This window comes from Panthera pardus, unplaced genomic scaffold, assembly GCF_024362965.1.
Source record: "Panthera pardus isolate Hobbes unplaced genomic scaffold, ASM2436296v1 HiC_scaffold_7, whole genome shotgun sequence".
In the NCBI taxonomy this organism is placed as follows: Eukaryota; Metazoa; Chordata; class Mammalia; order Carnivora; family Felidae; genus Panthera; species Panthera pardus.
This window is the reverse complement of record NW_026527002.1, coordinates 51,254,265-51,274,743: the sequence shown is the minus strand read 5'-3', so window position 1 is coordinate 51,274,743 and position 20,479 is coordinate 51,254,265. Positions and strand designations below refer to the sequence as shown.

The 20,479-nt window shown below is 38.4% G+C and overlaps 1 protein-coding gene and 1 pseudogene across 7 annotated transcripts in view; both read right to left on the bottom strand.

Annotated features, from left to right (window-relative positions):
- OXR1 (oxidation resistance 1) overlaps window positions 1–20,479 on the bottom strand; it is a 445,002-nt gene that overhangs the window by 118,454 nt on the left and 306,069 nt on the right. The window contains exon 1 of one of the 7 annotated variants that reach the window (XM_019467874.2): window positions 1,204–1,237. The exons of the other annotated variants lie outside the window; for them this stretch is intronic. Within the exon in view, the coding sequence (XP_019323419.2) occupies window positions 1,204–1,222 (19 nt within the window). The 5' untranslated portion in view covers window positions 1,223–1,237. Of the gene's footprint in view, window positions 1–1,203; window positions 1,238–20,479 lie in introns of those variants that run through there. 7 annotated transcript variants of the gene reach the window in all.
- LOC128775319 (60S ribosomal protein L18a-like) lies at window positions 7,587–10,937 on the bottom strand (annotated as a pseudogene).

Here is a 20,479-nt window from a genome sequence, read left to right as displayed (position 1 = left end):
ATCATGATTACCATCCCAAAATCTGTGTGCTGAACTGGAAAAATGAAATTAGATTGTTTCTAATTAAAAACATTTCTGTTTCTGTAATGAGAATTGTATACATAAATTGCCCTATAATGTGAAATAATTACTTTTGAAATTACTCAAATAAAAAGAAAAGATCCTCAACCTTTTAGCTGTGCATTATGCTCATGAATTTATTACTAATTTGAAAGAGATAATATCCTCAACATCATTAAGCCTCATGACTAAGTGGTAATATTACACATTCTGATGTTGTCACATAGTTGCTGTGATTGAGGAAAAACTAACCTAGTAATGGTAATCACTTCTTTAGAAAGGCAAAATTATAAATAAATAATAATGCAGAGCAATTTTATTTTTAAAAGTCAATAATGAATTCCATCAGCTGCATGCCATTAAAAATCAAAGAGGTTACTCACATGCATCAGATCTTTTTATAGCTTTATTCCTTCCATTTAAAAGTACAGGCCGATCCATCAATAATAATAATGTTATTTTGACTTGTTTGACCAAAACTTAATAAAAAAATACAAAAACCTCCTATTTCTCTCCTCATTTCTCTGGAGCCCAGAGAACTTAAAGGAATAAAATGCTGAAGGAAAACAAATGCATTTAAGCCAAGTGTTAAACAGATGGTGAGGAGAGTCTAATGAAATGTATTACCAGTTTTTGAAACCCAGAGCAGTGGTGATAAAATATAAGCATGTGACTTGATCACTGTTACTACCTGAGCTGTGCACAATTTTTCAGTTAGGGGCAAGGTAAGACAATATGGAAACCTTATTGACAAATGACTTCCAGTGAATGCATGAAAAGAAGTCACTGATGACTTGTTATAAGTGGCCATTGTACATGAAAACTTCAGATCACTCTAAATCACTATGTCTGAATCTATATCTGGGAGCAACTCCTGATAGAATTGTAGTTAGCAGCAGTACCTATAGTAAATCAGGGACAAATAATGTACATGCACCGAAAGTCTTTTTTAGATTCTATATTTAGATTTAGTATTTCAGCATAGTTTACCCTCTCTGGACCTCCCCTACCAAACATTCCCTTTTTAGAAGCAGTAACCAAGATTTCTATATAGCTTATCCGGATTTTGAAAATACAACACAAAGCCAGCCTTATCTGACTTTCCAAAATGACTTCTTTAAAGCTGAGAGCACTTACACATACCTTTGCGAGGGCAGAACATTTCTGAGGTCCTCCCTTCAAATCTACTCAGCCAGCAATATGCTGCTTTCAGGAAGAGAGGACAGGGATTGTGGTTCTGGTGCTGCCCTGGGTAATACAACACTTCCTGTCTGGGAGAGTGCCCTCTCCTCCCACCCGGTGCCTGACCCCTGGTGGCAGTGTGGGAGATTCAGAAGTTTCCGTTTCTGCACACAGGAAACTGTACCCACCTTGTGACTGTGGACTTGCTCTTGGCTCATCGAATATTTTGGAAACAGTGCCAGCATGCTCCGCATAATATGTTACTAAGTTGACCCTACAAGTCTACCATGAAATGACAAAATAACTCCGTATCTAACTTCTGTACAGTTTCTTATCATAAGGTAAATCAATGGCATGACCACCTTTAACAAATCTCTATTATTTAGTCTTAATAGCACTGACAGGCAGTACATTTGATAAGCTGGGTACTGACCTAGCTGGTGTTTTGTACCTTTACAGGTATTTAAATGCTGTGAGCTCACTGTTCAAACGTAAGTTTCATTTTTCCCTTAGAACCTCCAACTGCATCATGATACAGTATACCTTATATTAATATTATGCTATTATTGTTATTTCTTTCTGTGTTTTTTTTTTCCCCAGTTAGTACAGGAGAGAGTCCACCACAACATCCATCATGGTGCTGAACACTTAGTAATTGAATGAATGCATAGAAGTCATAATAATTCTCTCCTTGTGCCCTCTTAATCCACATTCCCTGTTAGCTCTATGGAAGCAAATGGCAGCCTCAAGAGCCTGACTTTCTCTGACTCCATGCGAATGTCTTTTAACTTCAAAATCCTGGAGAAGATTTTGGTGGATGCTTTTTTTTTTTTTTTTTAATTCTCTCCTGTCATCACATTTTTTATGAGATCCTTCAATGCAGCTCACTGAGATATACACATATAATTCTGTATTTTATTTGGGGGTAGGAATCATGATCATAGAATGCAAAAAATATCAACTCAGATCCTTGCAAGTCCAAAGATTACTGGATGCCAAGACAGTGGGCTTCAGGGGCAGTTTAAAAGATATAAAGGTCAGTAAAAACTGTGTGCAGAGTTAGGATACTGTAACGAACTAACAATGGTTATAAAGGAAGCAGAGTTCATGTTACTACCAGTTTATAAAAATGACACTCTATATCACAGCAAAGATACTAAGATTTTGTATGCAATACAGAATCTATAGCCTTCGCCAAGTTCTGACAGCTCCATAATGAACTACTCATTGCCTAGTAAAGCAAACCAATGCTTTTTAGAGGGAAATGTTATAAACTGGCACTATGATTCATTTTCAAATAAAGATTTATGATGTCACATCTTTCCTATGGAACTACGTTTGTATCCACTACAAACTCTTTATTTGGCACCTTTAAGAGTTCCAGTAGTGTGGCACCTGGGTGGCTCAGTCAGTTAAGCTTCTGACTTCAGCTCAGGTCACGGTCTCATGGTTGTTCTGCTCCTGAGTTCGAGCCCCTAATTACAGTGCAACCCCTGCTTCAGATCCTCTGTCTTCATCTCTCTGGCCCTCCCCACCTACACAGGCCCATGTGCGCGCTCTCTCTCTCAAAAATAAATAAACATTAAAAGAGAAAAGAGTTCCTGCAGTATTCTCTATGAACGCTATTCAATAAGACAACATATGTAAAACTTCTAGTAAAGTTCCTGATATTCTGCTATAACTAGGTCCTTAATAGATATTAATTTCCATTCTTTCCCTTAATGACATGGCTGGCTTAAAGTAATGCTAATGGCCACAGTGCCTTACATATGTTTAATGCTCTATCATTTACGAAGTGCTTCAGCTAATATTCTCCTGTTATGTACACAACCACACTGGGAGATGCTGCTTATCCTCAAAAGTTTTGCCGAGTTAGCTATGTACAGAAAATGACAGACTGTTTCCTCGCAGCTTTAAGTGGTGAGCAAAAAGAGAGGGCAGAGGTGTTCTGAAGATGTGCTGATGTTCATCTTCAAATAATTTAGCATAGCTTCAGACTCCCAGGAAACAAGAACAGCACATAAAAATGGAAGGAATTGGTTCTTTTTTTAAACTAGACTTCTTGTTAAAAGCACACACACACACACACACACACACACCCTGAACAAAATATACACACGTGGTTTTCAACATCTGCAGAAGATGCAAAGGAGGGTTTTGACATTTCTATATCTCACATAGATGGGAATGCTATCTATATTTGCATTGTGTTTGAATATGAACAAGAAAGCTACAAAAACACACACATTGTCATATCAAACACGCTTGTGAACTGGTATGTGACAGGTGCCTATATAAGCAAATATCTACATCTATATATGCGCCATATCTACACAAGATAGAGATTTCCCAATGTTTTGTCATTTGCTCTTTCTTATTTGCTCTCATTAGGAATCTGATAGGAGCTAGACGTGACTCACTCATCAGTTAAGTGTAGTTGTTTCAGGGTTTTGTAAGACCAACTCAATATTTTAATTGTGTTTAGACCTGCCCATTAGGCCTCTGATGTGCATAGTTTCCTATGAGTAGTACTGGTTCTTAGGCACTGCTTTCTCTTAGCTGTCCATCACCTTTGGGATCCAGGTTGCTAAGAGCTCTTCTTTAAAAATACAGTAAAACCTTGCCTTGTGAGTAACTTGTTCTGTAAGTGTTCCACCAGAAGAGCAAACATTTCTAATAAATTTTAATTTATGATGCTGAATGTCACATGATCACAACTGAGCCAATGGTTCTCTCTCTCTCTCTCTCTCTCTGTCTTGCTGCGGGATTGTGGGTGATTGTCTCCCATACTCAGATGCTCTGTCTCAGGCTGTGGTGTTTGGCAGGAATCAGTGATTTTTCAGAACGTTGGAAGGTGCCCACAACTGGCACTAGTGTGTTTTTGTCACTTCAAAGCACCTACGGACAGCCCTCTGCTTTTCCAGACAAGAGTAAGCTAAGGAATGCTTTGCTTCATTCTAGGTCATTGGATAGGTTCCTTCTTAAAGTTGTACAAAAAAAAAAAAAGAAAGAAATATTCCATTGAGTCAATAGATAGCAGTGATTCCATTAGTGATAGTGCAAGTTGTCCTACACAATAACCCTCCTCTTTCTTGTCTGCTTCACACCAGCCATGAAGGTTTTCAAAGGTAAGTGCAGGTTAATTTATTTTTCTTTATATTTTGTATTTTCTTTATTATTGTGTATTACAGTATTGTAACCATTTTTATATGAATATTTTGGGGTTGTAGAATGAATCATCTGAGTTTCCACTATTTCTTATGGGGAAATTCGCTTTGATAAGTAAGTGCTTTGGATTATAAGCATGTTTCCAGAACAAGTTATGTTCAGAAACCAAGGTTTTAATCTATTTTTATGGGGCACCTGGGTGGCTCAGTCGGTTGAGCGTCCAACTCTTGATTTCAGCTCAGGTCATGATCTCATGGTTCATGGGATTGAGACCCACATTGCTCTCTCTCTCTCTCTAAAATAAATAATATATATAACATAATATATATTATTTATTTTATTATATTTATTTTATTTATATTATATATGTAATACTTATCTATTTATTTGAGAGAGAGAGAACACACAAGCAGGGAAGAAGAGCAGAGGGAGAGGGAGAGAGAGAATCCCGAGAAGGCTCTACACTGAGCAGTAGCTCAATCCGATGACCCTGGGACCATGACCTGAGCTGAAATCAAGAGTCAGATGCTCAACTGACTGAGCCACCCAGGGGATCCCCTATTCTAGATTATTTTTCTAGCCTAGTTTTTAATTTATTTTCCTGGTTTACATTTCTTTTAATGTTTATTTATTTGGGGGGGGGGCAGAGAGAGAGGGAGACAGGATCCAAAGCATGTTCTGCCCTCTCAGCACAGAGCCCAACGCAGGGCTCCAACTCAGAAACCTTGAGATCATGACCTGAGCCGAAGTCAGAGGCTTAACCAACTAAACCACCCAGGCTCCCCTTTCCTAGTTTACCTTTTTTTTTCTTTATATTATATCTGTTATTACAGCATGTAGATTAATGAATTTATGGTAATGTGACTTATTTTATTTTTTGAAAGTATTTTTAAAATTTTATTATGGTAAGAACATTTAGCATAAGATATACCCTCTTAAAATAAATTTAAGTGTACCATACATTATTGTTGACTATGATAATGTGACTTTAAATTCCTAAGTGTGTTGGTTTATTTTTATGATATGGATAAATCTGCTTGATTACATCATCAGAGTTTGTTCAAATTGAGCTTTTTTTTTGAAGTTGGTAGAGAAAAGACCCTTGGCTAAAGGAAGATCTATGATAAAAACTCTTTCCAAGACTTGGGTAATTTTGGAATCATGTGATCTTTCTATTTATAGATGTTAATTGTTGGCAGGTAGGATTATAAAAGTACTTTTGCTAATATCACATTACAATGCCAAGGATACAATCTTAACCTGAGATGTGAATTTTACAGGTAGTGCGCACCCTTTTCAAAATGCACCCTGCAGAAGACCAGTAAGAGCACTTCCCCTCTCAGGTGAAGTACTGAATGGGAAAAAACGGGGTCACGATGCTGAATGATGAATGGTGTCAATTCTCAACTAAGATTCTCAAGGGGATGGATGAAGGAGAGGCGATTTCCCCTGGTCCGTAGAAACCCTCTAGCTTCTCTAGGAGAAAGGGTGCTTGTCAAGTATTTAACAAATTTTTTTCTTAACGGAGGGAGTGTTTCAAAGAGATTTTGAACTGCTTATAGCAGCACTTACCGTTGGATACATAAAGGGTATTTTAAGTGTTAGGCTTCATGGAAAAGAAATGCCTCACAAAACTGCTGTAAGTTTAAAATTCATAAAAGAGCTTTTACTAAAGCAAATCGGGTAGCCTGTAAAAAAACTTAATGTGGTTTACTGAACAACTACATGTTTGAAGCAAGCCTGTGCTAAACACTGAGGTTACAGTGCGGATGCAGCCACCTGTTACACACAGCCTTTATTTATTTTATCATTATTTTTTTTAATGTTTATTGTTGAGAGAGAAAGAGACACAGAGTGTGAGAGGGGGAATGGCAGAGAGAGAGGGAGACACAGAATTCGAAGCAGGTTCCAGGCTCTGAGCAGTCAGCACTGAGCCCGACATGGGGCTGGAACTCACAAACCGTGACATCGCGACCTGAGCTGAAGTCTGACACCTAATCAACTGAGCCACCTCGGCACGCCTACACACAGCCTTTTAAATTCTCTTCTTCCTTGTGCACATACTTTATGACTAAAGAAAAAATAAAGTCTCTTACAGTTCTGTGCTTTTGGGAAACATGTCACATATCAAGCAGGGAGCAAATTTTCCATTCTGTTCTTCCCTCCTGTTACATTGCTCAGCAGTCTGCACTCAGTAGTCAGCATCCCTCCCGCATTCTCTGGGCTACATCAGCTAACGCAAGTGTTGCAGAGTGATGAACAGTTAAGGCTCTGGAGCCAGTCTGCCTGGGCTCAAATCTCTGGTTCTCTACTTTACAGACATGAGGCCTGGGGTAAATTATCAACCTCTCTGCCTCTCAGTTTTATCATCTGTGAAACCAGGATTTTAATAGTTCCTACCTCCTAGGGCTGCTATCAGGATTAAATGACTTAATACGTACATGGTACGTAGAACAGTACTTGGCCTAAAGTAAGTACCCAATAAATGCTAGCTTGTTAAATGATCATCATGAAGAGACAGCTATAAAAGCATGTGTAGAAATCTCACATATTGCCTGCCATGTCAAGACAAGCCATGTTTGTACAACATTTTTTATAATGCAAAAATTGATTAGAATGAACTCTTCAAAACAAAGCTCGAACAAACAAACAAGCAAAAAAGTAGAATCAAACCTATAAATACAAAGAACAAACATGATGGCCCGAGGGGTGGGGGTGGGAGACAGGCAAAATTGGTGAAGGGCAGTGGGAGCTACAGGCTTCCAGTATGGAATAAATAAGTCACAGGAATAAACAGTGCAGCACAGGGAATATAGTCGATGGTACTGCAATCGTGTTGCAGAGTGACAGATGGCAGCTACACCTGTGACCACAGCATATATAGAGAGTTGTTGAATCACTATGTTATATACCTGAAATTGGAACATCATGTGTGACCTGTATTCAACATTTAAAAAAAAATATCTTCTCTTTTGGGGCACCTGGGTGATTCAGTCAGTTAAGTGTCTGACTCTTCCTTTCAGCTCAGGTCATGATCTTGCCGTTTGTGAGACCGACCCCCACATAGGGCTCTGTGCTGACAGCAAGGAGCCTGCTTTGGATTCTCTCTCTCCCTCTCTCTGATCCTCCCTCATGCTTGCTCTCTCTCTCTCTCTGGATCAAAATAAATAAATAAACATTAAAAAAGATTTTCTCTTCAAAATTTATTTTATTTCATATTTTTTATGTTTTATTTATTTTATTATTTTTTTTTTTAATTTTACTTCCATTAGAGTTAACATAGAGTGTTCTATCACTTTTAGGTATACAACCTGATACCTGTGTTGATTCAACAATTCTATACATTACTTGTGTTCATCATAAAAATTAAGTCTCAATCCCTTTCACCTATTTCACCCATCCCCCCACCATCTCCCCTCTGGTAACCACCAGTTCTTTACAGTTAAGAGTTTGTTTTTTGGTTTGTCTCTTTTTTTTCCCCTTTGTTCCTTTTTTGCTTGTTTGTTTCTCTCTCTCTGTCTTTTTTCCCCCAAGGAGTTTATTTCGGCCAGCCTGGGGACAGGGAGTCTCTGCATCTTCAAGAATGTGTTGGGTCCCTGGCAGTGCATTATGGATTGTGCTGGCTATGCAGCAGCCGGTGGGACAGCGGGAACTTGATCGTCAGTCCCGGAACTGCTGGCCTGAGGGCTGGTGGCACTTGCTGGCTGCAGTCTCCTCCACCTTCGTGACCTGGATCGAGTGAGCCCGGCGCGGTGTGGAGCACCCGCCCGTGTCTCAGTAGCACTGGGTGACAGCGCCTGCCGCGGTCGGTCCCGGTACTGCCGGTACAGGTTGTGGGCGCCCCTGCGGGAGTCAGAGCACAGCCAGGTGCTGAAGTTCCTCACCCTCAAGGGGCATTTCTCATTTCTCAAACACCTGTCCACAGTCCACGATTTCCCCTGAAGACTTCATCTTCAGCTGAGACACAAGTACCAGAAGCGGGACTCGGTGACAACATGATCAGGTGCAAAGATTCGCATGTAATAGAGGGGTGGAGTGTGGCATTTGGGGGTGGGCAGGAGGCACCCCACTACCTTGTATTCTCCCAGTGTGCCCAAGGCCTTCAGGGCGCTCTCTCTGCTCTGGCTGCCACCCAAGAAAGGAAGTTCTTGTTTTAGTTTCTTAAATTCCATATATGAGTGAGATCCTATGGTATGTCTTTCTCTGACTTATTTCAGTTAGCATTACACCTTCCAGATCCATCCATGTCGTTGCAAATGTCAAGGTTTCATTTTTTTTTTTTTTTTTTTTTATGGCTAAGTAGTATTCCATATCTTTCTCCATTCATCTATGGATGGACGTTTAGGTTGCTTCCACATCTTGGCTACTGTAAATAATGTTGCAGTAAACATGGAGGTGCAAATGTCTTTTCAAATTAGTGTTTCCATAATCTAAAAAAAAGCTTTTCTGGTCTGATTTGGAAAATTAAAAATTATCATGAGAAGAGATAAAGAAAGGAAATAAAAGAAAAAATGCAGATCATCGTGATGAATGAGTTTTAAGCTTGATTTCAAGATCCTACAATAAAGTCTACAGAAGAAAATGAATGGTTACATGCATAAGAAGCTATATAGTACATGAAAATTATTATATCCTAAAAGAATTATGTTAAAGTTAACGTCTGATTAAAATATTTATATCAATCAATGGTGCTGTGGAGACTGCCTAATAGCATATATTTTTAACTTTTTACTTTGTAAATTATAATTATTAATTATAAAATATGAAGAGTGTGCCTTGAATATACTGTTTTCATTTCCATATGATGTTCTGCCCCATTTTGTCTTCTACTCTTACTTTATATTTATTTTACCTGAACTTGAAAAGGGTATGCTTATCAGACAGAATTTTTCAGCAAAAGGAAGACAATCTTTAGGATTATGGACATCAAGAAGGGGAAACAACAAAGATCGAGAAGAATAAAATGAGAAAGAAAAATGATGAATTGATTAGAAACTGATGAATAAGAAAATAAAATGGAATAGATATTTTAGAAAATAATTCAAGCTGTTTCAGTCATTAAGTCAATCCTGGAAAAAAGTCAGTTCTCTTGAAAAAAACAGAATGACCTTTTTTGTTGTTTGCACTTTTTTTTTTTTTTTTTTTTACCATACAGAGGTATGTAAATTAAAATTATATTATATTTGGTCTATGTGCCTAGACCATGTGCCTAGAAACTGATATAAAAACTGGAATTCATTATTTTATTTTATTATTATTATTTTAAACTTATTTATTTAAATTCAAGTTAGTTAACATACAGTGTAGTATTGGTTTAGGGAGTAGAACTCAGTGATTCACCACTTACATACAACACCCAGTGCTCATCCCAACAAGTGCCCTCCTTAATGCCCATCACCTATGAAGCCCATCCCCCCAACTACTTCCCCTCCAGCAACCCTCAGTTTGTTCTCTGTATTTAAGAGTCTCTTATGGTTTGCCTCCCTCTGTTTTTATCTTATTTTTCCTTCCCTTCCCCTACGTTCATCTGTTGTGTTTCTTAAATTCCACATATGAGTGAAATCATATGATATTTGCCTTTCTCTGACTGACTTATTTTGCTTAGCATAACACACTCTGGCTCCATCCACATTGTTGCAAATCAAGATTTCATTTTTTTGATCACCAAGTAGTATTCCATTGTACATACGTACCACGTCTTCTTTATCCATTCATCAGTTGAGATAGTGTGGCATCGAGTTACTTTCCTTATTAAAACAATGTATTACACTTCCTGACAAAAGTCACTGCTTTAGTACAAAAGCAAAATACTCTCCATCACTACCTAAAGGCTAGAAAGGATCCTAGATATCAGCTTAGTTAATTTTGGAACAGTCATTTGGAACAATGAATGGGGAGGGGAGGAGGCAAAGAGAAGAGACTGGGGTGTCCAGGCTGTTTGACCAGTGATGCTAGTTCACGCAGGACAAAGGTTTTACTCCTCCTGCTGTCATCTTTCTGACACCACACTTTCAGTTCTCTGGGGTCTATCCAGTTCGGGGTCAGTAATCTTCAGGGCAACATCTTTGCACTTGGGAGACTCCTTCACCTTGTCCTTGGTCCTCAATATCCCTTCTTCCCCACAAAATGCAGTCCAGTTTGTGTTCTCAGTCTAAGCACAAAATCATGAGGACAACTGAAATCAATACCCAGACTAAATTAGACCTGGCAGAGTGGATTCACTGCTCACAGAGTGGATCATAGGATCCAGACCTAGGAACTCCCTTCCTTCCTTATCCTCTTGCTCACTGAGTATAATAATACACATAGGCCTCTCGGCTGTTCCTTGAACACCAAGCATACTCCTGGCCTAAGGCCTTCACACTTGAAATTCCCCTTTTCTTAGAATGTTCTTCCAAGACATTAGCCTGACTTTGCTTCACCATTATATTAAATCCCTGTTCACATACTTCTTCACTAGAGAGGTCTTCCCTGATTACAGTACCCAAGGAAACACCCCCTTATACACTTTTCTTTCATGACACTTACCACTGCTTCTGAATAACCACCCCCACTAGAATTTAAGCTCTAAGAATGTTCCTTGCTATATTCCTCACATCCAAAACAGCCTCTAGAACACTGTAGGAGGCCAATAAGTATGTGTCCAATGACCCAACCAGAAGTTGCTAGACACAGAAGTTGCTGTGGAAAACCATATTGACTGAATGAATATGTACACACCTGATGCGAGTTTCAAAAATATATTCATAATAATCCAATTTTTTTGTTATTTTAAGGGTTGATTCTAACTTTTGATTTGATCAGACTTGGAGTGTCATGAATGTTTCCTTGTGTTGGTGGAGGAGATGTGGTAAGGGAAATAGAGGAAAGGATCTAGTTTGGTACCAGAAACAATGAAGAAATTCAGGTTAAAGGGGGACCTTGTAAAACCAATTGTGGAAAGGTTAATTTTGAATTATCTGTGGAATGTCCTAATGGATATGGTTAGTAAACACTTGAATTTATAGGTCTATTGTTAATTATAATCTTCTTGGATGGAAATCTAGATTCACGCATCATTTGCTCATCTATGTAAATTAACATTGCTTAGGACAAAGGTATGCTCATTATTCTTTACATAGATTCAACCACTGTAATATTTTATCCCATTTCTTTTACATTTGTGTTTTCTTTCTCTCCATGATATGTAAATATGTGTGTGTGTGTGTGTGTGTATATATATATATATATATATATATATATATATATATATACATCATATATATATTTATATTTATACACACACACACAGTGTATATACTTGCTGAACCATTTGAGGGTAAGTTACATGCATCATGGTCCTCTGTCCCTAAATACTTAGGTATACTTCCTATGACTATGGATGAATATGGATATTTTTTAATAACCATAGAGTTGTTTTCAACCTCAATTTCACATTGACATAATACTTTTATATGACCCATTGTCAGTATTCCAATTTTGAATAATGACCCAATAATAACTCCAGACAGCATTTTTAATTCTCAAGTTTAAGGTCAATTTCTTCTGCTATGCTTAGCTTTCACAACTACACAAAAATCCAAGAACAACATTTAGTAGTTAATTTTGTTTGCATTTTCCTACCTATAAAAGAATAAGATTTGCAAGGATACTTCCTTACATTACTGAAGTCTATTTCTTGCAGCTCTTTACATTCTATGGTTCCATACTCAAAAAAAAAGGGGGGGAGGCAGGGGAGCCACCATGTGAATAGAAAAGAGTTGCCCAAACTGACCTCTCTATAGTATTGCTTTGATACTTTTTTAAATGAGCAATAAAGCTTCTTAATGTCCCAGACAGCATTCTTCCTATTATTAAGATCACCTAGTTTGAGTTACATTATTTGTTTTTCTCTCTTTAAGAAAGTAACTGATCAGGAAAGGATGAAGAGTAGTGGTGGAGGGGAACAAAGTCTGTTCATAAAGTATTGTTTGTGATTAAGCACGTGTTCATAAAGTATTGTTCGATACTTTAAGAAGTATCGAAGTCAGCTAGAGCTAATTCACTAGGTTGTCAGTAAAAGTTCAGAGTAGGACAACATAAACCATCAGCATTCCAAACCTAACATGAACAGAGTGGCACAATGGAGGCTTTATTTATAGGAATCCTTTCGCACCCACTTACAAAGTTGCTAAACTGGTTTCTATTTCCTTTGTGGGTGTTTTGGTAAAAGAAGAAAAGCATGTTTTGGCTTGTCACTGAGAGTTGATCTCTAATGGAACGGGAACAGATTTATCAGGATTATTTAACTTCAGAAGAGCCTTAACATGGGTAAAACCCATGCACACATGGACAAATAACTTCCTTCTCACACCATCTGTTTTTGTTTTTCTTTTCTATTTTTTTTTCCGGATGTAAGAAATGCACCTAGATTTATCTACAAGCCATGTCAACAGCAGAGGTTTGACAAGTCCTAGATCTTTGAGAAAAAACAAAAACAAAACCAAAAACACACCAGCAGTCCTTAGCTGCCTACAGAAACCACCACCAGCATGAGCACACATATGTTTGTCATGAGGCTACTGGAAGATTTGCTGTTAAAATACATGAACTTGAGCAAGCCTTCACAAAACAGATGCCTTAAAAAAGTCAAATGGGAGGGCTCCAGTGTAGTGGTAGAAACAGGGGCTTTGAAATCAGATACATCAGAGTTTGAATTCTCTCTCTGCCGCTTACTGTGTAGTTTTGGCTGAATTATATTCAAAGCTTTCTAACCCCCAATTGCCTCACTAATTAAAAAGTAGAAATAACATCTACCTGCTAGGGCATTAAATTAGGGTTAAATGAGATATTGCATGTGAAATGTCTAAATACAATGTCTATCAAATGGTAGGTACTTAAAAATAATTCCTTGAGCCCTTCAGTATGCTGACAAAAATGGATTTAATACAAAGTGGGATTGATTTAAGGCCAAAGGTATGGAAAGAAGGGACCTGAGGCTTCCTGGGGGTATTGGCACATATCAGTGAAGGGAGGAAAACAAGAGACAATTAGGAGGCTCTGCCTATAGTCCTGACAAAGGTACAAGAAGCTTGAACTTGGATGGCACTTGTAAGAGTGGTACGGAGCACAAGGGCGGCAGAGTCTAATTGAAGTCCTAACAACAGAAGCCGCATGCAAGCTAATGGATAAGGAGTACGAGGGGGGCAGGTGTTTTTGTCTACATGCCAGAAAGAGGAGCGCTGCCCTTGCAACCAGCAGGGAGGAAGGATGGTTTGAGTCAAAGGCAGTCATTTGAATTCCGGAGATATTTCAGGGACACGCAGAATATTCAGGAGGAGGTTCCCAGCTCAAGCTGGACATGTGGTCCCTTAAGCTTGACAGAAAGGTTAGCATTCAAGTTCTACTTTGGGTGAGTCAGCTGCATAGAGGTGAGTTGATACCATAGCAGACGATATCCTCAAGAAAGAAGTGTGAAGAGAGAACAAGAATGCTGTAGACCACGTGTATTTAGGTCAGATGTAACAACACTCTTCTTTTTTTTTCAGCTTTAAAGGCAGAGTGCCAAAACTACTGTTTGTAAAGGGTTTTGAAATGGAGTGAGGGAGGGCTTTGTATTTATCTGGTTTCTGGGACATTGGTCAGCTGGCATCTTGTTGAACAACAAAAACCATTCAGAGAGGGTTTCTTCCTTTTGGGGGGGGTAAGAATGGCAAAAACCGACACAGCTCCTGTGGGTTGATTTAGTGGCAGGTATTCTGGTATGGTAGGCAGAACAAATGACCCCTACACGTGTCCTTGTCCTAATCCCTGGAACCTGTGAAAAGGTTCCCTTACGCAGCAAGGAGGAATTCAGCTTGCAGATGGGATTAAGGGTTGCTAATTAGTTGGCCTTGAGATAGGAAATTATCCTGATGGGACCGAAGTAACCACAGGTGTCCTCATAAGTAGAAAAGGGAGACTGGAGAGTCTGTGGCTGAGTGATGTGATGTGAGAAAGACTTGACTGGCCACTGCTGGCTTTGAACATGGCAGGGGGCCTCTACAAGCTAGAAAAGGCAAGAAAATGGATCCTTCCCTAGAGTTTCCAAAAAGAAAAGCAGCCCCACCTACCCACATAGCCTTATGGGAAGCGTTTTGCACTTCAGATCACCAAAGCTATAAAATTTTAAATTTGTGTTGTTTTTAGCCACTCATATTTTTGTAATTTGTTACAACTGCAACAGGAAACTAGTAGATCTGCTAAATACTTTATATGCCATATCTGAGGCAGGACCTATTTATTATCCCCCATTTTACGAAAAAAAATGGAGGCTTAGGGAAGTTGTATTCTGCTGTGATACCAAAGCCCATGTTCTTAACCACTATTTTCTCACCCTCCCAATTCTCCCAAAAGATCTAGAGAGGTCCCTCAAATTACCATCTTTCTTTCTTAGAAAGTTCCTTAATAGAGTTCTACTCAAAGATACTTATGTCATGACATCAGGGGACAAGAATGGATTATAATCACACATAATAAAAACAATATGAGTATTTACTTGTTAGGATGACTACTTTGTAATGGTTGCTTTCAACCAGGAAGGAAAAAGGGCCTTATCGCAAATAACTAATTTCCATTCCTTGAAGCTTAGTGTTAATGTCCTTTCAACCCAAATGAGAAGTAGGAGATAAGATTTAAGGTTTTTAGGAAGCCCTTGTTCACAACATTAAATCCTAGCTATTTCTGTCCTGGCTCCTCCCCTACAGAAGGTGGTTGGCTCAATTACAGCAGGCTATTAGGCAAGCCTAGGCTGAGTCTTGTTGGAGAAGGAAGAGCTTCTGACCCATACAAATAGACCTGAGACAGAAACCAGATTAGCAGTGTCAAAAGCCAGCCACACCTCGCCCTTATGTTTTAATTCCTGTAGTTTTAATTTTGATAAATAATTTTTAAAGTTTTAGTTTTCAAATGTAAAATATGACAGTTTGTGTCTTTATGAATTGTACAGTGAGCTCTTCTAAAAGCTTGCCTTCCCTAGGGAAATCTTTTCCTCACACCCTTTCAGCGCAAAGGGATGATTTTACCCTCGTGCAAATTAAAAGCCCCAGGATCTCACCTTCTTCAGCTTGTAAGATTTCCAGAAATCTATGCCGAAGAGAACATTATGTAGTGCCTGCTCTATTAGCTGATTATAATTTGATGTGCCTTTTTACCCGGAATGACATCCTGTGACCTCAAATCCTTTGTGCAAAGAGATGCATGAATCATACACGTACACGTGTACATGGGCCACACAAACATGCTCACATGCTTATGCACATACAGAAGCAGCTTAAACCATTTCTGAAACACTTCCTTCTTGGTATAATCCTCCCACACATTACATAAACTTTTTGAGAACCACTCTGTGAGAATAAACAAGGAAAACTTATATAGCAATTATCAAAGAGTAGACATGTCTTCTACGTTATTGCAAATAGCTGTACAAGCATTTCTTAATCAGCTGTGTGCTGGAAAGGCAATTGACAGTGTTAGTAAAACTCTTCCTCTTTTCTCTTTGTCCTTGGTTTAAAATCATGCAATCCAACACTTCAGTAAATAAAGCAACAGAGTTTTGTTACTGCTACGATTTCTGCAACTATTCCCAGAAAACAAATGGATGAGTTCATAAGCATGATTTCTCATGCTGCAAGTCTTAAAAAGAACAATGCCCACAGAATGTTATAGAAAGCTAAAAGCTAATATCGAATTTGGTGGTTATCAACAATACTGTACATGACAGAAAAGGAAAAGGTGGTGGCATCTAAGCATTTTTAAAATTCATGTAAATATGCAGATTTGTCCCACTAATTACATATTTTGTGTTCCCTGTTACAAGATGGTACAAAACCGTGAGCATAGGGAATAAGTTTTATACTCTCTCCATTACTAGCAATGCCTTGTCCTCGCATAGCCATATTTTCCTTATTTTTGTAGTTCTTGGCTATTAACAGCCTATTTTTTCAAATAACTTGGTAGTTCATGACTGTAGAACACAGCAAACCTTCAGGAAGACAGTAAATTCCGGAAGAAAAGCACAAAAACAGGAGTCAAATATTTGGCTCAGCAACTAATTAGTTGCAAAACCTTAGGTCTTTTAAATGAAATTTAGTAAATCCTTTCCTGTTCTACCACCTATTTTAGCAACATAATTAACCAAAATAATAAGATCAAGTATTAATCAGCACCATCTGTAATTCAGAATAATTATATTCCATTTGGAATGACCAGTGATAATGTGACCACTTGGAATACCAGCTTACACAAGGGTGATTTTTAAGTCAACAAGGAAGAGCTAAGAAACATGTATTGCCAAATTTATGATTGAAAACAATATTAAGTCTTCCATACACATGGTATGCATGGTTTGGTGTATGCACCACATGTGGAAAAGTGCATAAGCACAATAAAGTATCGTTTAAGGAAGAACAAAAGGAAAGTCTATATGCAGATGTTTGGACACTCAAACCACATTGCATTTAAGATAACTATGAAACCTTAGTGGTGAATGGGATATGGATGAGGAATTACAAAGTGTTTCTGGTTGTTTGTTGGTATACTCACCTTTTTAATTATGTTATTCACAGTAAGCTCTATAATGTTAGATTTACTTATTGTGAGGGTTAGATGACAATAATGGCGGCACATTCTATACTTTATATGAGGTTTGAGTCTGAGTAAGTTCAAGGTGATATGATTTCACTGCAGCTACAGGTGCACATCTAGGGATGTCATCCAAGTCTAACATTTTCTACTTGTTGAAGAGATAGGCCTATGTTGGCATATTTGTCTTCATGACCCTTTCCTCGGGCTGATTATACGATGAGGTCCCACCTGACACTTGACTCAAGGGTTGCTCTTCCATAGGCAGACAGTCTGGGCAATCAGAACTAAGAGATAAATTCTGAAAATCAAAGACTATGTAGAGTTAGGGCCTAATTGAAGTCATAACAACAGAAGTCACATGCAAGTTAATGGATAAGGAAAGAAACTAGTCTATAAAGGAGAATGGAAAAGACTGGAAGAGAAATGTGAAAATGAGAGACCTTGGGGAAGCAGAGAAAGAGAGAGACAACCTTGACTCCTGACTTTCTAGGACCAAGTCCTGTCTCCATGAAGCTGTGGGTGTTGATGCTTGCCCAATCATTATCATCTCTATCTTTTTTTAAATATGATTGGGTCAGTTTTAATTTCTTGTGACTCAGCCTTGACTTGAAAGAACACTACTACATAAACAGTATGAAACACACTGTGGGGAAATTTATATATATATATATATATATATATATATATATATATATATATATATATATGTATTTTGTTTGACCCTTACTAAAGCTCTGAAAGAATATTACTCCTAGGTGCCTAGGTGGCTCAGATGGTTAAGCGTCCAACTTCAGCTCAGGTCATGATCTAATGGTTCACAAGTCTGAGTCCCATGTCAGGCTCTGTGATGACAGCTCAGAGCCTGGAACCTGCTTGGGATTCTGTGTCTCCCTCTCTCTCTGCTCCTCCCCCACTTGTGCTCTGTCTCTCTCTCAAAAATAAATAAAACATTAAAAAAATTATTAAAAAAAATATCACTCCTACTTTATAGACAATGAAAAGGAAGGTTTTGTTCAACATCGTAGAACTTGTGTCCAACTGTAGGATTTTCAACTCAGGACTGTCCATCTCCATTATGCCACACAATCATCACCATTACACCCAAAGATAGTTTCTTCTCAGTAGCTAATCAGGTTCCTCCACAATCATAAATGCTTGTGTTTGCCTGGAATAACTGGAACCATGCCCAGAATTCCCATAGTGGTCATGCTTCCTTACTCAATAACGCTATGGAACCTAAGCTGATGTTAGAGGTCTTAGCCTTCACCCCAATTTTGTAAATCTGATGGTACTGCATACAGGGATTGGGCATAATGGGTAAGTGAATCTTTCTGAAAGCAGGACTATTTCAAAGAATCCTAGGTGAAAGAGTTCCAACTAACTTTTAAGTACACTGAGGGTAAGACCATGTTTGTGCCTGGCACATAACAGGAATTCAAATATCTAGAATGTGCTGGGTAAATTTTATGTGTTCACTTGGCTAGGTGATATGTCCAGCTGTTTCGTCAAATACCAATCACTATGTAGCTGTGAAGGCAATTTTTATGTTATTAACATTTAAATCTGTGGATGTTGAGCAAATTGAGTTAAGCTCCATTAATGTGGATAGGTCTTAACCAATTAGTTGAAGGTCATAAAAGACAAGACTGAGATTTTCTGAAGAAGAAGGAATTAAGGCTCAAGACTGGGACACAGAAACCTTTCCAGCTTGCCTGTCCTGTCCTGTCCTGTCCTGTCCTGCAGAATTAAGACCAAAGACTGCAACATCAATTCTAACCTGAATTTCCAGCCTGCCAGCTTGCCCAACAGATTTCTGGTGTGCCAGCTCTCACACTGCATGAACCATTTTTTTAAAAAAAATAAATATCAATGGAGACAGAGAGAAAGAGAGAGAAAGATTATATATATTTTATGCATTATATGTTTTATGTGTACACACATATAAAACATAACGCATATAAATAATACACTATTATTTTATATTATGTTACTATTATGTTAATCAATATATTAATATTGTAACATACATTTCCCATGGTTCTGTTTCTCTGGAAGACCCTGACTAATATTTAAGGTTTGCTGAGCTTGTTGGAGTGGACACACTGGATTCAGGAGAGGCTAAAGAGGAAAATATAATTTCAAATTTGTAGCCAGTCCTTTGTAAAGGTGAGGGTGGAGTACCTGAGTAGATGGCACTGTCCTAAGCAGAACACCTTAGTGAGTTATTCAGTACAAACCTAGGGCCAGAGCCTAGGCTGGGATCGGGGGGTGAAGAGCTCAACAGCTGTTCGACCTTCCCAGTTCCCAGACGTGTTAGAGAGTTGGAAGCCAGATGAGGGTTATTAGAACAGGCTGCAGAAGAAAAGCAAAGGGCCCAGCAATGTGTCAAGAGGACTGAGTCTGAAAAAGAAATCCCCTGTGGTGAGGAATTGTGGGTAATTCCCTAGGAACAGTGGTGACTGATACTGAATCTGATACTGAATACTGTTTCCTGCTTTTTGCAGAAATCACTTTCACCATGTCTTCTCTTCCACCCTCCTACATCCAATAAAGTGTCACTCTTAATGTTGTTTTAGTTGTGCTTTGAGGGGCCAAAGGAAGAACGTGGGGTCTCCAGTTTGAAGCAAAGTGGGCCAGTGAGCAAGGTTGTGCACCCGGCAAGTCCAGTGAAGAGGGATGAGCAATGATTAGAAGTGATAATGGCAGAGAAGCAAGTTGCACACAGTCTGATTCAGTGACAGCTATTCTTGAAAGCAGTGGATGTTCAATTGTTTATACTTGGAAGAAAAACAGTTTAGATAAGATAGAAGGCTAAGGGTTACGAGTAATAGCTGAGAGTAAGCATTAGGATAAGATAATCCTGAGGTTAAACCCTACCCCACTGTTGACCAAAGGGTGATCTTGGGCAAGCTCTCTCTCTGACCTGTTTCCTCATTTAGACAATTGGGCAACTTAAAAAAAAAAAAAATCTTTAAAATCTTCAACAAGATAGTACATGTAAAGCACATAGCAGACTACCCGGCACATAGAAAAATACTCAAACAGTAGACATTATTATTAACAAAGAGACAACTGTAGGTCTTTTAATACGGTTTGCAAATGCCATTTAAGAACTCACATTTGTCCTTGACGCTCAGCTGTGACAGGACTTTCCCTCTGAAAGCCAAGCTTTCTATCTTCACAGCATTCTGATTTCACCAATAGGAAGTCACAGTCCTTTTGAATTTGTTTTTCCCTGATCCATTTTTAAAAAGGTGTTCGAAAACATATTTAAAAGATGGCTTGGGTTTTTACAAAAGTGTAATTGTTGGTTTGAGGTCAAGTGTTATGACATACAATTAGTACACTGTATAAGCCTGGTTTTTCAAAATTTTTCTATTTAATCCCTGCAAATGTTTCAGTTACTCTTGTTCTTCATTTTTTTTTTAATGTTTATTTATTTTTGAGGGAGGGAGAGACAGAGACA